Source organism: Salminus brasiliensis, chromosome 23 (genome assembly GCF_030463535.1).
Source record: "Salminus brasiliensis chromosome 23, fSalBra1.hap2, whole genome shotgun sequence".
Classification (NCBI taxonomy): Eukaryota; Metazoa; Chordata; class Actinopteri; order Characiformes; family Bryconidae; genus Salminus; species Salminus brasiliensis.
The window spans coordinates 26546213-26571455 of NC_132900.1; the positions used below are offsets into that span (position 1 = coordinate 26546213).

Genomic DNA, 25243 nt, shown 5'->3' on the forward strand with positions numbered 1-25243 from the left:
ATTAAGAGCACTCGGAAGGAATAAAAATAATTGGTCCGTTTTCTTTCCTTCTACTCCCCCCCACCACACCACCCCCCCCAAACCCACCCCCGTCCTTCTTTAAACAGACACAGCGGTGAAGTGGAGCGAGTGCAGGCGCCAAGGAGCCAGGTTCGCCTTGTGCAAGGGGCTGATACACTGCCCACGCTACAAGAGGCAACTGATTAAATCACAACTCAGCCGCTGCCGCTGACCACAAATTACACCCGCTGCGCTGATAGAAAGGTCAATTTTTACACTGCTGCAAGAAGCCTTCGCTCGGCTTAGAACAAAGTGCCAATGCGGTGAGCTTTCGGAGTCTCGTTGGCAATTTCGGCCTGACTGCGAAGGAGGTGAGGGGTTTAGCCTGATCTTTATCTCCCAGGCCTCCGATCCTGATGCTACTGGTCCCGATCTGAAGGTGGAAGGGTGGCACTGTATTTAATAGGTGCATATGTAGCAAATATAAGTAATATTCTGGAGCATTCTTTGCAAGTGTATGGTCATTTTTGCTGTCACTCAAAAGCCTAGCCACCTTTAATGACAAATGTACAGTAAAACGTAAAAAACGACGATGCATGTACAGCAGTGCATAATGTACAGTACTACAATGCAATACTTAGAAGTACAAGTAAATAATTGGTGCATACTTAGTACAGAGCAATTACTCATCAAAATAAATAGCAGGTATTGTAGTTGCAGTATTTATTGCTGTCGGACTACCAATACTACTTCCTTTAATACAGCACACCTAATAGTGAGATGGTGTAGAAATCTTAGGGTTCCTTTCACTAAGTACTAGATAAGTACTAGGTAGGTACCTTATTCCCCAGTAAAGTAACTGATTCAGTCATTACAGGTACATTTACTGGTCCTAACAGAACTGTGAAATACAATGCGTTGTCGTACACAGCAATTTCACAGCATCTGCCTCTTACCTTAGCATCCTCCTATAACTTACCCACACACTAACGCTAACACTAATGCCAGGTATCTACTAGTATGCAGAGATGGAAAATCCAGGTCCATAGGGTAATAATCTCAGTTGGAACAAAGTGCTGGGGTTGATTTCTGCTTTCTAAACCATGATTTTTCAGCTATGCTAATATGCAATTTGTAATTCAACAATGTTCTTATTCAAAGATATGGACTCTTTTAAACAGCCTGGACCGAATTAGACAGTCAGTTTGCTGGACAGTCTCTCCAAACCTGGTTTTAAATCTTACTATACTGTATTCATTAGGAAATCTGATATATCATGTATGTACATATATTATAAATAATTGGGCATATATTTAGAAATATATGTACAAATACAATTCATTGTATGAATAAGCAATTACACAGCAGCTACCTCTTCTCTTAGCATCATCCTAAAATACACCATCACACTAATGCTACTACCAGTTCCCTACTAGTATGTACTACCAGGTACCTACTAGTATGTGGATCTGGATAAACCAGGTCCAGAAAGTAAAATTGGCCCCAGCAGGCCAATAGGAACAAAATTCTGGGGCAGATTTTTACTTTCTATCCCATAATTTCCCATCTATGCTAGTATGTTCTGTGTAATATGATGGAACTTGTACTTCAAAGATATGGGCTCTTTTAAACAGTCTGGACAAAATTACTTGGTCAGTTTGCTGGACAGTCTCTCCAAATTTGAATTCTTAATATACTATATGGATAGGGGAATCTGAAATATGGTCATATCTGTAAATATATTATAAAGAAGTTGGCACATATTTAGAAATATATGCACAAATACATTATGCATATATGGAAGTATCATATTGTGGCCACATATGCATAATATATGCATCAATGTCTAATCAAAAACATGGTGATTTTGCAAAATAGGGCAAAGATGCTCATAACTCTGAATGGAGGTCAATGTAAAATAAGAGCTTATTCCAAGTTATTTAGAGCATTTCTATTGGTCCATTCAATCAGAATTATGTACACAGGTTACAGAGCAGCTACAGGGTTCAAACCATATAGAAAGCTAAAAATGGACAAAAATGGAGATACATGGTTTTCTATGAAAAGCAGGGATATATTCTGTGTATACATGTTACACCAGTTTAATGTGATATGATGATAAACGTGATTCGTGATGTATATGATTGAATATGCTGATAGATAGATGTTCCCAAAAATGGCAAATACTATATTTTTCAATATAAGAAATATATGCCATATATTCTAATATAAGGCATTCATTTTCAAATGTGTTATTGCCATACATCAGATTTCCTTATGGAAATCTGTCGAGCCACGGTAGCTATTAGTCACTTGCATCTCTAGGTTTGTTACCAAGGAGATTAAACAGAGCGGGAGGAAAAAAACAACAACAAAAAAAAACCCATTAAATTACTAGGAGGTTGGTAGCACTGAATTCAAAGCTTAAGCTGTTTGTGTGCATATGTGCATGTGGATATGTGTGTATGCGTGTGTGTGCCAAAGGGATGTAAACAGGGTTTGCTTGTTAACAGCAGTGCTAACACAGTGTGCAGAGGCAAGCATGTGTGCAGAGGAAAGTGGAGCCATAAACATATTCTCCATTTTCTTTTTAAGTTTCCACTGGAGTGCTTCGAAAACGCGGCTAAATCCGGGCTGGAGGAATTGCAGGCGGCGGCGGTGCTCGGGTGGTTTGGATGATGGACTAGAAATCAAAGGCCTGACAAATAGAGTCCCGCAGGAGTGTTCGCGTTCCTTCGCCCTTCAGCTACGCACTTAACCTACAATTCCATGGAAAAGCCCGAGTAACAAATGGGTAGAGCAGACGCCTCCATGATAAAAGCTTTAGATCACATGGTGAATGGTGGAGTTTTTTTAGTATTAGCACTGTGCAAATCTCAGTCTGACCTCAGATACAGGGCTTATAATTCCACATGCGTTCACAAACTGGAATACTGTTCGCTTGCTCAGCTTTGCATTCCTGTTTGGTCAGTATCCTTTAAAATGCAGTGGAATTACTGGATTTATTGGCGTGACATCAGAAGCCTCAATTTAATTTGAGGAAAAACTGATTCCATGTTACACATGCTGTACTTTATATTACACATATGGTATTCCATATGCTGCTTTCCATATTACACATACAGTATTTCATGTCACACATGCTGCATTCCGTTTTATGCATAAGGTACCCCATGTCGCACATACTGTATTTCATATTACGCATATACGCATATACATGCTGTTTTACATATTACGCATGCAGTGTTTCATGTTAGGCATACGGTATTCCATGTTATACATACTGTATTCCATCTTACACATGCTGTTTTACATATTATACATAAGGTATTCCATGTTACGCATCCTGTATTCTATGTTATGCATAAGGTATTCCATATTATGTGTACTGTATTCCATAGTACACATGCAGTATTCAATGTTACACATACTATATTCCATCTTACACATGCTTTATTCCATGTTACGCACGCTGTATTCCATGTTATGCATACTATATTCCATCTTACACATGCTTTATTCCATGTTATGCATACAGTATTTCATGTTGCACATGCTGTTTTCCATTTCACACATGCTGTATTCCATACTACACATACTGTATTCCATGTTACACATGCTGTTTTGCATATTATACATAAGGTATTCCATGTTACGCATCCTGTATTCCATGTTACACATGCTGTATTCCATGTTATGCATTAGGTATTCTGTGTTACGCATACTATATTCCATGTTACACATGCTGTATTCCATATTATGTGTACTGTATTCCATAGTACACATACGGTATTCAATGTTACACATACTATATTCCATCCTACACATGATGTTTTGCATATTACGAATAGGTATTCCATGCTATTCCATACTATATTCCATGTTACACATACTATATTCCATATTATGTGTACTGTATTATTGTATTACACTGTATTAACTAAACATACAGTATTCAATGTTACACATATTATATTCCATCTTACACATGCTGTATTCCATGTTAAGCATGCTGTATTCCATGTTAAGCATGCTGTATTCCATGTTCCATGCTCTAGATCTGAATTTCAGGACATGAGCCATTTGTAGAAAAAAAAAAAAAATGACAACTGGAAATCAGAGCCAGCATCATGTAGGCGGCACTGGGGAAGCGATGGCTTTCCACTGGAATAACATTTACTGTCAGCTTTGCATTGCTGTTTGGTCAGCACTCTTCAAAATGTGCTTACAGGAATTAGATGAAACTCCTAGGATTTACTGCCCATTCATTAATGAACTGATTCTACAACTGATGTTATGGAGTATATCTAATATTTCTCATTTCGAAACCCTAAAATGGGTTAAAGGAATTAGGGAATAACCATACATGGAACTCTTAGGATTTCCTGGCCTAACCTACGTATATTGCCCAAACTTATTTTTGATGCTATATACAACCACCTACAAAAGGGGTTTTCATCATAGATGAACTGTTAAAGCAGGCAAAGAACCATTCCAATGATTATTTTGCTGTTGAAGCTGCTGCTGTTCTCAGAACAACAACAACAGCCTGACCACTTCAGAGTCCACGCCTCAGCACCACTGAATCATTGTTTGGCATGACTGAAAGATGGTGAAAGGCAGAACACTGGAAGCCCTAAAGTACCTCAAAGATAGACTGTTGGGCATGTGAAAAGATCTCCCTGTAGCTTTAAGAACACTCCCACCACCATGTTTAACAGATGAGGTTAAATCTAGAGCAGATGGCGAAGACATTTTTGAAAGTGAGTCTTCTGTAAAGAATGGAAGGTGTAAAAATGGTTAATGACTCCAACATCTGATATTGGATAGTTGTTTAGGCTTCTATGCACATTCCTATGTGAATAAATGGTCTCTTATGATAAACTTAGGCCTTAATATATGCACTGGAATGATATGCTAATTTGAAAGGTCTTGGGTGAATTTATCATTCCTTTATATGAATATTAAGGCAAGATTTGGAGAGACTATAAGAGACTATTAAATAGACCTTTATGTTGAATAATTAATTAGTAATGTGGCCTTTAAGCAATTACTTACAGACTGGCCCAGTTTCATAAAAGCAGTCTTGTGCTGGCATCATCTTAACTACCATAGAACGATTTCCTCTAGTCTTTGAGTTCGGATGTTTTGGGGAAACTTCCCCTCTGCTAATAATTAACTTCAGTAAAGCTGTTGAGTGTAAAACTAGCGCATAAGATAAATTATCAGACAGGTACCAAGGCAGTCCTTGGTGTACCAGTCTATGCTTTCCGGAACGCTCCATGCTTTATTTTGACGATTGTTTCCAACTTCGGCTCCAAAAAAAAAAGCTTCCCTTGACAATTTCTTAGCTTTTTTTCAAAGTGACACACTTTACGCTTTCATGTGCAATATGAGGCCAGAGCAGTTTTAGCAGTAGAACAGACCCTGTCTGGGTGTCTTCCTGTGTGTATTCGACCACTGAAGTATATAAATGTGTGTGTGTGTGTGTGTGTGTGTGTGTGTGTGTGTGTGTATACACACGGGCAGAGGAAGGTGGAAAAAAAAAAAAGACAGAGCCAGACGAAGACTAAAACCTATTTCTGTCGTGGCACGGCAGCAGGACTCACACAAGAGAAATATTCAGCTCATTCAAATGGCGCTCGGCCCAGCAAGAGAGGTCACACCCCAGCGCAAAATTAAGTGGCGCCCGAGTGGCTAGAACAAGGCCCCGTTAGCGTGGGGCCGTGCTCTGCATGCTGGGAACTCGGAGAGCGGTCAGATTTTTATGAAATGAACTCAGTGTCTCGGTCTCCAGTGGTTTAGCGGCAGTATTGAACAAGCCTGTATAATTGGGGGAAAGGAAAAAAAAAAAGGAATCACACACCACAGCCCTCTCTCACAGAGGCTAGGTAAACTCGCTAAGGAGCGCTGTCGGAGAAGGGCTCGCTCCATTTCTGCCATTACCGTTTCAGAATAGCTATTTCTGTCGTTTGAGCCCTTCTCTTTTAAGGATGGCATATCTTACTTGTATTTATGTCAACACATAAAGAGTGTGATATAGGGAAGCTGAACCATGGTTGATACTTATTTTCACGTCCGACAAACTGCAGTTATTACTTCCCCTGACATACACGACCCTGACATACACGTTTTCTTATTTGGGGTTTGTTGAGTTTATAAGGACTTTTAAGGGTCCATCATTATAAAAGCATAGCTGTGAACAGTTCTGTAGCCTCTTAAACAGCTGTTATTTAAAAAAAAAAGCGTTATTAAAAAGTTCTAATACTAAAGAATAGCTCCACCAGTTTGTCCAGAAGTAGTAGTTACGTAGTAATACACCTTAGTGTGTAATAAGCCTTGTGTTTGAGTGTTTGAGGGGTTAAAAAACACATTTTTTGCAGATTTTCTGTCAAATTTTCTCAAGAACACATTTAAGAAAATACTTCGGAAAATACTGGTGAATGAGGCCCATTGCTCTTGCTGGGGTCTTCACTTTCCCACACTAGGTTCAGCTCAACAGCCAGATAAAATTTGTATGTCTACCACTAAAGTGCACACCTAGAAATTTGTAAAATCTGTACGGAATATCGGACGGGAGCTCAATCAAATGTAATGAATTTCTTGGGGTGCACATTAGTGGTGTATGTCCTCATTTTGTGAGTCTGCTGTTGAGCTGAAGCCATTGTGAAAAAGTGAAGACCAGGGAGCTCCCATTCACTGGTGCCGCTGTTATGCCAAAAATTTGCCAAATCCATGATGGAATGTTTTAATTGTTTTTTATATATATTTAACATTTATCCATTTTTTCACCCATTTTTTTCCCAATTATCCAACCCGTACATAGTCAGGCAGACCAACACACCCCCTCCGCCACGTGCACAGTCAAGCCTCTATTTTTTTTACAAACTGCCGCCAACGCAACCAATGCACCTGGAAGAAAGCACCGCATACCCGGCTTCAACGCACTAGCACCATCAACCATCCCTGGAGAGAGAGCAAGGCCAATTGTGCTCACTCTGGGCTTCGGCTGCCGATGGCTAGCAATGTATGCCTGACCAAACCCAATATTGTGTCCTGACTGTGACAGCAACACTGAGAACAGTGAACACTTCTGCCTTAAAACCTTAACCAAAGTAATATTTTAATCTGGACCCCCATGTGTGCTACTCTTCCATCGATGTTCTACTCATCTCATGAAGCTCAGAGTTTTCCTCTCCAGCACAGCACAGCTTGCTCATTAGTGACTTTTCCGACATGGAAGAGCATACCGCTCAGTGAGAATTCTGCAAAGGACAAGGAGGTAAAAGCACAGGCAAAGCAAGAAGCCATCTGTCAGAAAACCGCAATGTTCGGAAGACATCAACAACGCATACCTGCGAGTGCGGATGCGAGTGCGGGTGGGTCCGTCTGAAGCTACTGTCAGATGCTGTTTGGCAAACACGGCTCACGCACTTGGCTCAGTACCTGAGGGATGTAGGTGTGGGCATTTGACCTCCACTCTCTTTCCCTGCGCTGAGTCAATGTCAAACACCGTCACTGTCACCATGCATTACTGCAGCCCACAAACCACAAGGCTGTCCATTAATGTGACTGGGCTGCAATACCAAGATTGTAGACTACGTTTCTTCTGAAATCATGGGAAATAAAAGGACGTTTGGGCCTCTTTCGCTGCAGTAACAGCCTCTACTCTTCTGGGAAGGCTTTACACTAGAGGCTGGAACATTGCCATGAGGCTTTGATGGCATTCAGCTTCATGACAGCATCAGTGAGATCAGGAAATGATGTTGGATTATTAGCTCTGCCACTTCAACTTAATCCCAAGGTGTTGTATTGTTGGCGTGGCATAGTGGAGAACACCACCACCTGCTCCATGGCAGACTAGCATTCAATTCCCCAGCCAAGCACCAACCCAACCCAACTCTGCTTGATTCAAATGTAAGGTACGACACTCTGGATTAGAGACCCAGACAAATGCCAAAATAAGTGGAAAGGTATTGGATGGAGCTCCATCCATCACAAGCATTACTCATCTAGCCCATGCTTGGCATTGGCCATGGTGACCTTAGGCTTATATGTGTCTCTAACAAAATGCTTAATACTATTGCAGATGCTTTTTTTATAGAGATTAAGTATCTAAATTTCATTAATAAGCAGACCAGACAACTATTAGTGACTAATAAATGTATTATACTAGATGCTGAAACATCTATCATTCAGCCACATGAGCTCATTAGTGAGGTCAGAAACTACCACTGCAATGATGTCTTACCCATAGCTGACTGGGGTTCGATGCTACACCACAATACACCAATACACAAAGCTCAGATGTTGCTGGTTCCTGATATCACTGTGGGTTCTGCATCTACCAGAAAGTCCAGAAAGGCCCGGAAAGTAAAAATTCGCCTCAGGATTTTGTTCCAACGGCCTGGGTTATGGTTAAGGGTTGGGTTGAGCTTTCCCACTGGTAGACATGGTCACCATCCATGAATACTTTTGTACTGATGAGCCATAACAATAAGACAACCTGCCTAATACCATGTAAGCCTCTGTCGTCCCACCAAACTTGCTCTGACTTGTCGAGGCATGAACTCCTCTAGACCCCTGAAGGTGACCTGTGGTATCTGGCACCATGACTAACAGCTCTGCTGCAGCTCAGCTGAAACCATTTTTTAGTCAATTTTCACTCAATTTTCACTGAATGAACTACTTACAACAAACATAAGCAGTCCAGTTAAAAAAAAAAAGATGATCTACCGCCTGGCTTGAGCCCAATAGAACCCCAGGGGTTTTTACTTTCTGGACCTGAATTCTCCATCACTAAATTTAGACACTTTGGATTCATCTCCATGGAAAAGCATGTCCCTTTCAATCGGCACTCTATATTTACATTCACACTGAAGGCATTTAGCAGACACTCTTTTACTATTCAGAGCGACTTACAAAAGTTCTTCGCTGTTTACTCTGAAAATAGACTTTTGTATAGACTAGGATCCAGTGGATACCTCAAAGCTTAGATGCTACTAAATATAAAAGTCAGTATGGGGACCATCTTTTGACTTTGCCCAAGAGATGGGTCTTCGGTCTGGGTTTGAAGACAGCGACTGACTCTGCCGTTCAGACACCCTAGGGGAAGTTCGTTCCACCGCTCCAGTGCCAGGACAGAAAAAAGCCTGGATGCTTGTCTTATATGGAGGCTGAAAGCCATTTTTTCACAGCGACACCAACACCGGTGTAGACCAGACATCATCCAGCACTACTGTTAGACTGTTAGACAGCACCACAATCAAAAGCTACATCACCTTGCTATAAAAGACCCCATTTGCAGCACAACTTGTAACAAACAGCTTCCTACAAATTAGAATTTAACTCCTTTCCCTCTTTCAAATCACGAGGCTCCGTCAGAACCAGAACAAAAGTCCTTCGCTTAATTATCAGCGGAACATCAGAGCTGCAGACAGGCCTTAATAAATATAAACCATAATAAAATGAACATATTTGTTAGCTCTGCGCCTAATAATCTCCCCATGCTCTTCTCTGTGGTCTGCACAAGTGCCTAATTAATCATGAACTGATTTGCTGGACGGATGAAGCCAACAATATACTGCATGCGAGCTAAATCAGTTTCTGTAGGAAAAAAAAAACCCCCGCCTAAAACACAACGTGCTGTTCAAAGGAACGAAAAACTGATTACTGGGTTCTGGGAAAAGGACATTAGTATGAAAACATGGACAGTTTTCGAGGGCCATATGCCAATAGCAATTTAATAGCATGATGCACTTCCTTACAAGATTAAAGTCGGGGGATAAACAAACAGGCTGCTCTCTCTTGATGAGATTGGAGATAAAACGGGGGAACGTTAGCTCCGTATGTAAAACGAATACCCGCAAACAAACAAAGGTGGTTCGCTTTTTGAGCGTCAGATGTGTTCAAGCTCTAAAGCAGCTGTGCACGCAGTACCAGTCAAAGGCTTGGACAGCTGATTCAATCTTAAATGCCATTAAAACTCAAAGCTTATGGTTAAAGCAACATTATGTGTTAAATAACAGATTCTAAATTGTGTTGAAGCTCCACGTACTTGTTAAAGTGAGAATAGCATCTCTATCATTGCCACCCCAGACTCGGCACACTGCTAACTGCACTATGTCATTTTGGTGATCAGGACATATTATTATTTCTATAATATTTCATAATATTTGTAATATTTCTCTACTGCCTTAGTCCACATGCTTCTTTACATTTAGATGCTGGTCTCTCAGCTTATCCAGAAATGCATGTGTAAAAGGGTATCCTTGAGATGTGGCTCAAAGTGTGAAAAGCATATTCTCAACTGCAGGGAGAGCCCAGGAGCATGAAATATCAATTGGGCTAGATTTGGGTTGATTTTTTTGGGCTAGTTTTGGGATGGTTTTGGAATGGTTTTGGGCTAGATCTGGGCTGATTTGGGGCTAGATTTGGGTTGGTTTTGGGCTAGTTTTGGAATGGTTTTGGGCTAGTTCTGGGCTGATTTGGGGCTAGATTTGGGTTGGTTTTGGGCTAGTTTTGGGATGGTTTTGGAATGGTTTTGGGCTAGTTCTGGGATGGTTTGGGAATGGTTTTGGGCTAGTTCTGGGATGGTTTTGTGCTAGTTTTAGAATGGTTTTGGGCTAGTTCTGGGCTGATTGGGGCTAGATTTTGGGTTGGTTTTGGGCTACTTCTGGGCTGATTTGGGGCAAGATTTTGGGTTGGTTTTGGGCTAGTTTTGGGATGGTTTTGGAATGGTTTTGGGCTAGTTCTGGGATGGTTTTGGACTAGTTTTGGAATGGTTTTGGGCTAGTTCTGGGTTGGTTTTGGGCTAGTTTTGGAATGGTTTTGGGCTAGTTCTGGGCTGATTTGGGGCTAGATTTGGGTTGGTTTTGGGCTAGTTTTGGGATGGTTTTGGAATGGTTTTGGGCTAGTTCTGGGATGGTTTGGGAATGGTTTTGGGCTAGTTCTGGGATGGTTTTGTGCTAGTTTTAGAATGGTTTTGGGCTAGTTCTGGGCTGATTGGGGCTAGATTTTGGGTTGGTTTTGGGCTACTTCTGGGCTGATTTGGGGCAAGATTTTGGGTTGGTTTTGGGATAGTTTTGGAATGGTTTTGGGCTAGTTTTTGGTTGGTTTTGGGATGCTTTTTCATGTACAACATCAGTCGAGATTTTGTTTTCTAATGGTTTATTTTTTATCATAGTTTCTTTTTTGACACATACATTTCATACAGATGTCTTTTCATTCTTGTGTGTGGTCTCTGGTGTGGTTTTATAAGCCATAACATAAGCCACAGCTCTCAAACTGGTCCTCAGGAACCCCGATATGGTCCGAATTCGTACTTCCAGCACATATGAGGAATGTCTAGTGTGCATGAGTACTGTTTGAAGACCCAGTCACTACACTGTTAAAAAGTATTATAGTTTTAACAGTGTATACATGCATTAAGGATCTTTTCCTTGGTCTGCAGTAATCTACTGTATCTGTATTAATGTTTGGGTTTTAGGGATACATTGATATACCACCAATATGGTGATAATTTTCTTGTACATTACCTATTTCCTGGTGTAGAGAATATAAGGTGGATCTAAATCCACCTGGATCAGCATTACAGAGAAATAGAACAGGGTTCCAAATGTGTAGTTTAGTGATATTTCAGCATCATCTAAACACTGGAGCTTAATATTGGAAATACTGCCAATTATAGAATATAAGATGTTTCCAGTATTGACCATTATATGCCAAATCCAAATATTATTCTATCACACAGTGCCATTCGAACCTAACTGGCTTAGGTTTCAAAGTTGTAGTCACAGGTTGGGTTTGGGCCTCCATTTCATGCATGTATGGACTTCTAAAGTCGACACATGCATGTGAGTTTATTTCCCAAAATGAATCATTTTCACTGTGAAAATAGTTTTAAGCAGGTTTAAACAACAAGTCATTAAAAGCAACAATTGTTGAGCTTATGTGGATCTTCAAACCTGTTGAAAAAGCATCCTAGGTGGTTTCCCACTGACATGCTTGAGAGAATGCCAAAAGCGTGGAAAGTTACACCAGGACAAAAGCATGTAACAGAATGTAAAATACATTCTGCTGGATTTGGGTTGGTTTTTGAATCAGTTAAATCTGTTTTCAAGGCTGTGCAATAAAAATAGGCTTGAATAGCCAACAATACATATGATGAAATACAAAGGAAACCTTTGATAGTTATATATTTTTAGATTTATTTATTTATTTTTTAGGTTTATTAAAAAAAATGGAACTGGATTTGGACTGGTTAAATCTGTTTTCAAGGCTGTGCAATAAAAATAGGCTTGAATAGCCAACAATACATATGATGAAATACAAAGGAAACCTTTGATAGTTATATATTTTTAGATTTATTTATTTATTTTTTAGGTTTATTAAAAAAAAATGGAACTGGATTTGGACTGGTTTTAAGCCAGTTTTGGACTGGTTTTGGGCTGGATTCGGGTTGGTTTTGAGTTGATTTGGGCCAGTTTTGGGCTGGATTCGGGTTGGTTTTGGGTTGATTTGGGCTAGTTTTGGGCTGGATTTGGGTTGGTTTTGAGTTGATTTGGGCTAGTTTTGGGCTGGATTCAGGTTGGTTTTGGGTTGATTTGGGCTAGTTTTGGGCTGGATTTGGGCTGGATTCAGGTTGGTTTTGGGTCAGTTTTGGTGGGTTTATTTAGATTTAGAGTCTGTTTAAGTTTGTTTTTTAAAACATAAATTTCCTACAAATGCCTTTTCTTTTTTGTGTGTCTCTTGTCTCTTGTGTGGGTTTTTAAGCCATAGCAGCGGCTGTCAAACTGGTCCACAGAAACCCCGAGATGGTCGTACTTCCAGCCAACTTCCAGCACACATGAGGGATGTCTAGTGACAACAAGTGTTGAGCATATGTGGATCTTCCTCCAGCCTGTTGGAAAAGCATCCCAAGTGGTTCCTCACTGAAATGCTTGAGGGAATGCCAGAAGCGTGAAAAGCTACACCAGGACAAAGGCTACTTTGAAGAATATGAAATACTAATCAGTGCTGTTTTTGTTTTTGTTGTTTTCAAGGCTGTGCAATAAAAATAGGCTTGATTAACCAATAGTAGATACGATGAAACACAAAAGAAGCCTTTGATAGTTGTTCATTTAAAAAAAAAAAAAAACAGTCAGGGCCAGGCATAAAAGACAATGTGTATGACCATCAGGCTCGGTTAGTTGTTATTATTATTATAGCAGTAGAATTTAAAATCTACATTATCAAATTACTTGCAAATTCACATTCAGCTTGATGCTTAATTTAGGTAATTTATTGGCAGAATTTGAGAAATTCCATAATATTTAAGAAAGTTTACAGGGAGTTCATCACACTCATCATGAAAGACATCAATGGATAAGCACAGCTAGCTAGAACAACAGCTGCTAAATCCCCTCAGCTTGTCATTTACAGTCATTTAACCCCCATGGACAATAGAAAAGTCACTGTTGTAAACACAGCAGCAACACTGTCAGTATTTTGACCCTACATGCAGGGGGACCAGGCAGTGTGTTGTTTCTTAGAGCAGAACACTCTGAACTGATGCACAATGAAAGAGAGCGATTGACTGTAAGTCCCGCCCACAGAGGCCAATCAGGACACCCCCTCTCTCTTGTTTTTGTCACTCACTCTCTCCTTTTTACTCATTTGTGCCCAAAAAGTGAACAAGTGAGGCCTGATACACAGAAATGGTGGGGTGGGAAGAGGTGGGGTGTCTGCTTTATGGCATATATACAGTATATAATTTGTAATTACAATCAATGTGTAATTATCTGAGCTTGAGGTTGCCAGTTTCCTCCAATCAATGATGAATACTGTCACGCCCGCGTTGCCGCACCCGTCCCGGGGGTGGTCTCAAGCAGCTGCCCACAGGCGGTCACGAGGACTTTGTCAAGTTTTACGTTGACACTCATTGTTCGTATCTTGTTTCATGTGGTGTTAGCGTCATGTGTCCGTTCATTGTTTGAGTTAATACGTTCCACCTGTGGCTGGCATATTTAAGGAAGACTAGCGTCAGCTGCCAGTGGCTGAGAATTGTACCCATTGAACCTGTTGGACTCAGTATTCAGCCTGTTGAGCTTGTTGAGCCTACTGGATCTAGTAGCAGCGACCTTAGCTGACTCACAGAGCCGTAAGAACCTAATTCAGGGTAGTGGGCTTATCTCACGGAGCTTCACTCACAGAGCGTATTCATGGTCAGGGGCTCAGGTAGCGAGCTAAACGTACGTACAGTACTCAAGGTAGCGAGCCCCGCCACCGGATCGTTCTGGCTTTTGGGTTCTGCGACTGACGAGCGCAGTCCTTTGTTTATCTAGGGTTTTCCCAGGCACTGCCTGTAGGTTTTAGTTAGTGTCATAGTTCTAGCTCAGCCCCGGCAAGCTAGCCTAGCCCTCGTTTCTCGCCAGCCTCAGGTGTGCTCCTTTGTTTTGCCCACTTTTGGTTGTCACTGTTTGAATTCGGTTTTACCTTTTTCCCCTGTAACATTTGCTGCCTTTTCTTATGTTTACCCCGTTTATTGTGTTTAATAAACGTTCTCGCTTCGGTCCATCCCCTGCGAGTGTTTACCCTCATTGTCAGACCGTACAGATTATGACAAATACATTAATTTTAGTGTTATTAGCGCCCCCTTGTGGACAATGCTCAGAATGCTAAACGTGACATTACAATCATTACCTCGAGATTTCTTATTTAGCATTGAAATTGCCAAGTAATCTCTAAGAGAACTTAAATTTAAATGTATTTGAATGCTTTATCTCTTACCTTTCCAACATACTGTGCCTCTGGTCCGATGTGCTCCTCCAGAACGAAGAACTGATTCCACACCCAGCCCCTCTTGGGCCGGTGATGGGGGTCCTTCTCTCCCTCGGTGGGGTGTTTGGTCAGGTTGTGGGCGCGCGCTGTCCACACAGAGCCCTCTGCAGGTTTTGTCAGGTTGTGGGAACGCGGGTTTAGGGCAGGGCCAGCTGGCGACGGGGTCCCGAGGCCCGTCTGGAGCGCAAAGAGGCACAGCAGCAGCAGCAGAGAGCTCAGGCAGGCTGCGCCGCCGCCGGCCGCTCTCATGTTAAAGAGTGACCTGCAGGCCTCCCAACCGCAGGCGCCTCCAATCGCAGGTCAGGCCCAGCCGCCCAGCTCAGCACGCTGCAAGTCCATGCTCTAAAGCAAGCCGTCCAGAGAGAGAGAGAGAGAGCCAGGGAGGAATATTCACATCCTGGAGCAACGATTGCAAAGGGAGGGGGGCGAGGCGGCTCGTTTGAGAGAAGGCTTCCACTGGGGGTTCACCAAAGGCGAGGGAAAACAGCCATAAAACATCTGCGAGAGGAGAGAAAAAGGACAGAAATTCTGTTTACTCCTGGAGCAAACTGAAACACAGCCAAAAATCCCATTAACCCCTCTCAACTCTACGCTCATTACTCAGTTATTAATCCTAATCCAGTGTAATAATCAAACACACACCTGTTACACACTAATAACAAAATCTTAACATTAGATTTTACCAGTAATTTCTTTGTGCAAAATTAATAACATTTTTTCTTAATTCCTTAATATGACTGTCTGTTCAAAACACCATCTGTTCATATAATTTAGACAACAGCTCTATTACTTCATATAAAAGCATAGTATGATTATGGCTCAGTTTAGGGACTAAAGTACTCTCTCTCTAGGCTCTCTAATGTACTACCACTATAGCCCTAGCCATGCGTCTTTGCCATCGGCAGCCAGAGTCTAAGAGAGCACAACTGGCAGTTTGAAAAAACAGCAGTGGCTGGCTTTGCATGTGTCAGAGGAGATATGTGCTAAGTCCTCACCTTCCTAGGGTCAAAAGCATTGCTAGTGCTAGGTGGAGCTACAAATGTGTGGGTTTATTGGCAGTACCGAATTGGAAGAAAAAGGGGGAATTTAAGTATAAAGTACATTTTGAGAAACTTTTACATCCTAAAATCTTTCAAAAACAAATGTGCAAATTGTTTAATAGACATAAGTACAACCCTAAAGACCACCTTAACAACCTTAAACCCTTTAGACCACACTTCCTTATTTCGTAGCTGCCTTTTGTCACAATTAACATCAGTTTCACAAGCCCTAAAATAGAACCCGGAGGGACTCCACAATATATGCTAGATCAAACAAAATATGCAAAATTATGCAGAATTACAATTGTTTCTGCATAAGGATTAATCACTGAATAATAAATCTAGGGTTCAAGGAGATGTCTCCCCTTTTTAAGGGGTCGATGCATTGTATAACTAAACCCTTAGTTGCAAGTGCTGGACCCTTGAGGAAGGCCATTAACCCTCTCTGCTCCAGGCGTACAGTAGTATGGCTGACTATTTCTAAAGCTGGGATATGTGTAGAGGATGTTGTTGCCCTGCACAAGTGTATAAGTACACCATTTTTTTTAGAATACCGTCACTACCCCTGCTTTGGAAGGAACTCGGCCCATTCTATCAACTCCACTTCCCAAATAGCAGCACTGTGTAGTTCTATAAGTCAATCTATTTGAAACTATGGAGTAATCTGCTGTCCGATACACTCATACCAGCACAACACACACTAAAACACACCACCACATCCTCTAGTCCTTCATCAGTGGTCTCTAAATGCTGGCTGGGTATTTCTTGTTTGGTGGACTGTCTTCAGTCCAGCAGCGATGCTGAGGTGTTTAAAAACTCCAGCAGCACTGCTGTGTCTGATCCACTCGTACCACCAGCACAACACACACTACTAACACACTACCACCTTGTCAGTCAGTGCCACTGCAGGGCTGAGAATAACCCAACACCCAAATACTACCTGCTCTGTGGTGGTCAGTCATGAGGGATCTGTATTAGGCTATGTTTCTCTCTACCAGTGTGACCAACCTAGTCACCAAGCTAGTCAACCAGTATAATCAAGCTTGTTGACCAGCATGGCCAGCTTGTTATGTTGATAGACCAGTAAGTCCATCAAACTCAAATGAGAACATGCTGGTCAAGAGCTTAGTTGGTCAACCAGCTTAATCCGATACTTACCAGCATAGGGAGAACATTTTAACCACCTTGACCATCAAAGACCAGCTTAGACCATCTAAAAAACAGCTTCCTGCAAAAGGTCTAACAGAGTGGTATGGGAAAGCTTGACCAGTTTACCTCGTCATGCTGGTTTATTAGCTTAGTCAAATGAGTCAAGATAGTCAAGATGATTGGTAGTTTGTTAAAGCTACCTGACCAGTTTGGTCAAGCTGATCGTATTGCTTAATTAGTTTGGTCAGGTTTGCCAATTCCAGAAAACCAGCTAAACCACCAAACTCTAATGAAAACATACCCAATAGTGGTTAATACCTTAGCTGGTCAACCAGGCTGTTCTTTTCAGCAGGGAAAATGGCTCTCAATGATGTCAACCAAGGGCCAATCTAGGCTCATATTTTCTTTCTACGATGAAGAGAATAAAAAAAAAAAAAAAAAGTCAAGGCAGTGCATGACTATGGGACACTAGTCTAAATCATTTCAACTGAGACCCAAATAATCTGCTGCTGGTTAGCCATCCAGTAAAATATCTAATACATTTTTGATGGAACAGCTGTCCCAGTATAATAGCAGGGATCATATCTGGCAGAGCAAGGCTCCGCTATAGTGATAGCACAGCATGGCAAGTGGGCCGTGAACAGCTGAAAAACAGTTTGGAGACTGAATGCTGAGTAATTTTGGGTCTACATCCCTTAGAAGACCCATAGCGCCCCAACCGTCTTGCTGTCAGTTTTGTTCATCATGGCTGGGGACTGGCAGTCAGCTCAGAAAACCTCTCCCCCCATTCTGTCCTCCCTCTGGCAGGGTGAAGGGTGTGATGACACGGACAAATTAAGGACATTCAGGGTGACTGGCTCGGGAAATGATGAATCTGCACTATCAACACTGCAGGACTAGAGCTGTGTTTACAAACAGGGAGCAGGGTAAACGCACCTATTGTGTACGCTCATGTACTTTTAATAGCCTATGTTTCCCGACTCAGAAGGCCGGCCAGGTGCCATGTTTCTGGGATCGAGTTTTGTTTGCATTAGAGTGTTTAAGTCGTAGTCTGACACAAAATCAAATTTTAACCATAGGTCAATAATCCTGTCATTAATCATAATGCAGAAACTACTAGGAATCATTTGGTAACTGTTCGGTTTAATGTATTTGGTGGAGTCCCACAGGGTTCTATTTTAGGGTCAATGAAAATGATGTCAGTTATGACAGTACCGTAGTTATGAGGCTAAAGAACTGAAGTGTGGGCCTATGTACTTGCCTCAGGTCTACCAGTGGTTGGTCCCAAAATTAGTGAGGGAGGCACATCCATCAACCCCCAAAGAAATTTCTAATGCCCCTGGTCTACCAGAGGGATTTGACCTCAGGTCTACCAGTGGTCGGCCCCAAAATTAGTGAGGTTGGCACATCCATGAACTGCCTAAGAAATTTCTAATGCCCCTGGGTCTACCAGTGGGATTCAGACTTTAGGTCTACCAGTGGTTGGTCCCAAAATTAGTGAGGGAGGCACATCCATCAACCCCCAAAAGAAATGTCTAATGCCCCCGGTCTACCAGAGGGATTTGACCTCAGGTCTACCAGTGGTCAGCCCCAAAATTAGTGAGGGTGGCACATCCATGAACTGCCTGAGAAATTTCTAATGCCCCTGGTCTACCAGTGGGATTCAGACTTTAGGTCTACTAGTGGTCGGCCCCAAAATTAGTGAGGGTGGCACTTCCATCAATCCCCTATATTTTGCCTAACATGCCTATATTTTTGAGCAGACCAAATCATCACCTTGTTTTTTTAAAGATGGGTCCTAATCACCACATCATTAGTACCTCTGACTGTGAGTGGTCCTAATTACTGCCTTGTTTGTGCTAAGACCTCTCCCTGACTGTGATTGTTCCTAATCACTACCTTGTGTGTTCTCAAGCCTTACGATATTATGATGGGTTCTAATAACGACTCATTTGTTTTGAACTCTTCTGCTGATTACAGTTGGCTTATAACCATCTCATTTGTGAGACCTCCTTAATTGTGATTGGTCCTTATCACCAGCTTGTATGTTGTGTCACCTCCTCTTAAACATGTGGTCCACATATCACAGGCAGGATTGCAACCCCTCCATTCGTAACTCTCCCTAGCACTAGAAATGCTCCCGAAAGAGGAGCCTCTTTTCCAAATGGCCTACCACGGCAGTAACAACATCCGAGGCTAACGTAGCCAACAAACTATGGAATCTTTTAGGCCACCAGTTAGCATGTTGTCTTTAAGGATAGAGAGAAGCTGAAGCTATTGAAGAATTGAAGAATTGAAGGCCTCAATTCTGCTGTTTCTATTGAAAATGTATGACGCTAATAAGTGAAGTATTACCTTCTAATGTTCAATAGCTTGTGATTTCAAGACTGGACCAAGTTAACTATCCCTAGACCTCATTAACAAGACTAAAGTGAAGATTTGGTCACTAGTTTTACAATGGGAACTTTTCTTTTAAGCAGGACTGTACATGGAATTTGATATGACCAGTCAAGCTAACCCCAGTCACCTTCACTTGATAAGCAGCATATATTTAAGTCGTGGGATGGATAACGCATTTCCGTCAGCGTCGCTAGCTGTGTTTTGAAGAGCCAGCATTCAAAGAATGCTCAGAAATGTTCCCGGCAACAATGAGGCAACGTCCCATGTGCCTAACTTTATATGAGTGGAATAAACATTGCGCTGCACAAACTGACAGCTGAACGTTCCAAGACCACAAGAGTCTTGTGTTGTGACAAAGATGCAAGCGTTACATACGAAAGCAAATTTAATCTCTCAGGAATAGCATCGTATCTCTCTTCTGAAAGAGCTCTCGGCTTTCATTTATGGGTTTTTTTTTGTCTAGCGGTTTTGATTTGTCACACAATTTGAAGAGTTTCGAGCTTCTTCGAAACACAAGCGCACCTATCAGCATACAAACTCGGTGAAGAAAGAAAAAAAATCTTTCAATCCGCTCTATAGTATCAGAATGATTGGAATTCTTGCTATGCCTGCATGCAGTGATGGTTTCCTGCAGCTCTGCATTCATGATGTACTTATGTACTTACTTACTCATTTAGTTACACACTAGCACACTGGGTGTAATACACCATCGCCGAGATGCCAGAAAATAAGAAGTTCAAAAAAGAGTCAAACAGCGGTCAGAAATGCTGAATGCCATGAGCTAAGCTTCTAAATACTCCTATCCAGTTTCCAAGGGATTCATGGCTGACCTGATGACCTTTTAAAATGCAGGGCACTGGAAAGGATTAATATGCTTATTAGAGGAGTGGTTTACCTTAAATCAGCCAAGACTGGAGTCATAACCTATAGCACTAGCAATGCTCCCAAGACGAGGATTGTAAGGACTTAACACATGTTTCCTCTGATATTTGGAGGAAAGGGCCGGGTCCCCAGCTCCACCGCACCAGCTAACGCCCACCAGTGCCAGCCTACATTGCTTATGAGCCAGTTGTGGCCAATTGTGCTCTCTCAGGCTCTGGCTGCTGATGGCAAAGCAGCATGGCTCTAGATTCAAACTCACAACCCCCAGGCCATAGTGGTAGCGCATTACCTAACAGATGCCTGTGCCGGCCAACATTGTTTAAGACTGCTGAGGGGAGAGAGCACCAACTACCCACCTGGAGAAAGCATGGCCAATTGTGTTCTCTCAGGCTCCGGCTGCTGATGGCAAAACAGCACAACATTGCTTAAGACTGCTGAGGGGGGAGAGCACCATCTATCTACCTGGAGAAAGCATGGCCAATTGTGCTCTCTCAGGCTCTGGCTGCTGATGGCAAAACAGCACAACATTGCTTAAGACTGCTGAGGGGGGAGAGCACCATCTATCCACCTGGAGAGAGCATGGCCAATTGTGCTCTCTCAGGCTCTGGCTGCTGATGGCAAAGCAGCATGGTTAGGCATTCAATCTCGTGACCCCTGGGCCATAGTGGTAGCGCATTAGACCGCTGAGCCACTCAGAGCACCCTGGAGCTGTGAGGCTAATATAATAGGGGTCTATGTTGTTCAAAAGATCTTGGGTAAAAAGAAAGAATGGCTTCAAGCAGGGCTGCCAAGTTTTACAGTGTTACAGTGTTTACAGCGAGATTCAAGTTGGTCCAAGCCTGAGTGGAATGAGCGTGGGGAAAAGGGGGAGGGTTAGCACCTACACAGCAAATTTGCCAGTGTTGAAGTTATTGTGTTAATTAAACACTGACAGATTCGCTGCGTATCTGTCATGCAGTTGGCTGGTTGGTGTGGGGTGTGTTTGCTCCCCTTAACTCCTTTAGGCCATGGCTGCGGTTGCCAGTCCAGAGTGGGTTTAGTCAGTGAAATCCGGAGTAGCAGCTGTAGCCAAATTCATCGGGAGGTTGTTTTGGATGGGAACGAGGGTCCGTTAAAAATGCATGAGAAATGTCAAGTGTGGCATGAGAGTGTGAGATCGGGCTAATTGTGTAATCTCATGGACAATGAGTGAGAGTTGGCAGCCTTGCTTTAAGGCTCGATAAAAATACAGCGCTGTGCAGATGTTTTAGGCACTTAAGCGACAATATTTAAACCATTTATCTCGGTTATGAGAGTGCTTTTACTTGCAAAAATATCATATCACACTAGAACAGATGCACAGACATACACTATATGGACAAAAGTATTGGGACACCTGCTCGTTTATTGTTTCTTCCCAATTCAAGGAAATGTATTCAGAAAGAGTTTAACCTGCTTTTGTTGGAGTAACTATCTCTGTTGTTCAGGGGAAAAGGTTTGCTAGAGTTTTGGAGCATTGCTGTGAGGATTTGATTGCATTCAGCGAAAGCAGCATCAGTGAGGTCAGGATGTTGGATGATCCCCACCTCACCTCATCCCAAAAGCATTGGATGGAGCACCATCATTCCAGAGAACACAGTAGTTCCACTGCTCCACAGCTCACAGCTGGGGACATCATACCCCTTATACAGCCCATGCCTGGCATTAGGCAGGTTGCCAATAGGTTTATGTATATCTGGTCTGAAGAAACCTAATCTATTGTCAGTAATCTCAACAGGGCCTAGACTAGCTGTGTGTGCATGTGCATTTGCACATCTGTGTCAGACAAATGTGTCCACAAACATATGGACGTATAGTCCACGACTTTCTGTAGGAATGTTATTAGTATTAGTATTCTAATATTAGTGTTTTACTGAGTTAATAAACACTAATATGGTGCCTAAAACATTTACTTAGCACTCTACAACCTTATCTGCTAAACATGATGGAGGTACTGTCATGGCTGTAATGGTTGGTGTGGGAGACTGTGGTTCGATTCCCGGTCTGGGTGACTATGCTGTGCTACACCAATAAGAGTCCTTGGACAAGACTCCTAACACTACATTTGGCCACCTCTGTAATACGAGTAACCTTCTAAGTCGCTCTGGATAAGAGCGTCAGCTAAATGCCGTAAAAGAAAAGTGATGGCTAGGGCTTGCATGGCTACTTTTGGATCAAGCTAACTAATCCTGATTGATTATATAACTCATGAATGAATTCAGAGGTCTACAGAAACCAGCGGACAGAGAAATGCATGCATGTATTGGTCGGTTCATCATGAATTTTTGAACACAATGGAATTAAGGAATGTAGACCCATCACTCTGCTGGAGACTTCACACTGGAGACAGGAACCTATAAACAAATGCCTATATACAGTCGCTCAGCCAAGCCCTTCTGTAGTAGGTTTCCTGTAACACCGAAGCAAGATACTGTCAGAACGCCTAAAAATTGTTCAGAAAAATAAGCGTTAATAAAGAGTTTATCAGGGTTCACATGTGACTGCTACAGACTACAGGTGAGAATATCAACCCCGCCTTTCTAATTAAACACTTTTAAGCCTAATTAAACCCTTTTAAGGTATAGCTGTTTTATACGTGACGGCACAAGTGGCAGTTCACATTTTTTTGCAATGAATGGATTTCTTTTTCACCTCGTTGGTGTGAAGTTCAAGAAAAAGTTACGTTACAGGGTATTAAAGTCCCATTTCACAGGAAAACAGCTTGACGTAGAGTGGAAACACTGCCAAATTTTCAATCCCCCTAGTCTTTACCGTTCCTCTATAGAAAATAAGCCTTTTTTTAAGCGTCATGGCTGGAACTCGTCCCATTTAGATGGACAGCGTGGCAAAGCATTCGGCAATATGGCTGCGTTAGTTAGCTGCGGGAAAAGGCCAAAGCGGGAATGAAACAAGCAATTATCTATAGACGTTTAAGGCAGTTGGACTCAGATAGCCAGACAGTGTAAAGAGCTGCTGGCTTTTTTAGCTTATATGAGAAACTATCGAAAATAGGAAATGTCCCATAAGACCGTACGCTGCCATGCACCTGCAGATTCAGCTAATTCCTGCACACAATGGCCTTTGGCATGCCTAAATGCAATCAGTCCTTTTTGCCAGTCATTAACATCTGCTTCGCGACACATTTTCCACACATCCAACAAGGCACTCACTGCACTCTACTACCTCTTCTCAATCTATGAATCCCGTAACACACCCCGCAGATATTTATAGCCAGATCATGCTTGTGCAGTTCCACTACTCAGTATATACAGGGACTTCTGCACAAACTGTTGGGGCTTAATTTAAGGTGCTTTCCTAGAACCTTTCCATTTTTTAGAATTTCTCATAAATTGGCCAGTTTCTGGCACCAACTGAAGAATATTGGGACCCTGTTTTGAAAGCGCCACTGCCTATTTTCAGAAGCATAATGTAGAAAATCTAGCCTTCTCTCTTCAGCTGTAATCCGTTTCACTGGTTAAACCATCCACTGACACGCAGGCGGAGGTTTGCCTGAGCTTTCTCCGCCTGCACCATCACGCATCAGCGAATGCAGCGACCGTCCTCAAGGCTACGCTCGGTGCCAAATGTGACCAGCCTCTGCCCCTGGTAATGGCTTGTTTCTGTAATCCCTCAGAAATGGTGGATCGGGGAGGGGTCTGGAGATCACAGGGAACGCGCTTCTGCGAGATAGCTTGCTGTCAAGCCTTCATTGCCTCCACAAGCCTAGAGGGAAAGCTCAAGTGCTAAGTGCACATGAGATATTTAGTATCCCTCCTCGCTCCTCCAGACAGATCACACATGGCGCAAATTACTTAGCAAGGTTATTTCAGAAGCTCTGTCCTCTCCCCACCCTGTCAGTCAGCTCGGAAGAGTGAAGAGCTGAGAGTGTTAGAGATTGATGGTCTCTAATTCAAACCCTGGGACTTCCAAGCCAGGGCTGCGAAGTAGGGCTGTCACGATGAATCGATTAATAAAAAAAAGTTCTTAATGAATTTCCAGTGGATAGTCTGCAGTTTGCCCGATGACTTAGCATCCCATTTTCTACTCTCTAGAAGGAAAAGTTCGGCAAAATAAGTTAAATATACCTGATTTATCCATGTCCCCAAATGAGGTCAGTCCAGTGTGTGCTTCTTTGGTTTCCAATAAGAGAAGCTAAGCTAATAATGCTAGCAAACATTAGATTTGGACTGTCATCAATCTCATCTTTGTAAAAACACACCCAAAAACATTTGTCTGTCAACCTATCCCTCAAAAAACAACCACACATGATATCTCATATGTGTGCTTCTTTGGTTTACAATGGGAGATGCTAGGCTAATGTTGCTAACACACACTGGATTTGGACTGTCACCGATCTCATCTTCGTAAAAACACACCCAAAAACATTTGTCTGTCAACCTATCCCTCAAAAAACAACCACACATGATATCTCATATGTGTGCTTCTTTGGTTTACAATGGGAGATGCTAGGCTAATGTTGCTAACACACACTGGATTTGGACTGTCACTGATCTCATTCTCATAATTACACACCTAAAACCTAAAAACACTTGTTTCTCAAAACACATACACATACTACTATACACACTATATCTGTGTGCTTCTTTGGTTCACAGCGAGAGATGCTAGGCTAACATCCAAACAGCTGATGTGTGCTTCTTTGGTTTAAACTGAGAGATGTTAGGCTAATGTTGCTAACAAACATTGGATTTGGACTGTCATCGATCTCATCTTCATAAAAACACACCAGAAAAATCTGTCTGTCAACCTGTCCCTCAAAACACATCCACACAAGACATCTGATGTGTGCTTCTTTAGTTTACAATGGAAAAAGCTAGGCTAATAATGCTAGCAAACATTAGATTTGGACTGTAATTGATCTAATCTTCGTAAAAACACACATCTGTCAACCTATCCCTCAAAAAACAACCATA

The 25243-nt window shown here is 42.1% G+C and overlaps 1 protein-coding gene across 4 annotated transcripts in view; it reads right to left on the bottom strand.

Moving 5' to 3' along the window:
- Positions 1 to 25243, bottom strand: part of LOC140546167 (cadherin-18-like) — a 180434-nt gene that overhangs the window by 61345 nt on the left and 93846 nt on the right. For all 4 annotated transcript variants that reach the window (XM_072669361.1, XM_072669362.1, XM_072669360.1 and 1 more), the window contains exon 2: positions 14770 to 15318. In XM_072669361.1, coding sequence (XP_072525462.1) covers positions 14770 to 15069 — 300 coding nt within the window. In that variant the 5' untranslated portion in view covers positions 15070 to 15318. The remainder of the gene's footprint in view (positions 1 to 14769; positions 15319 to 25243) is intronic.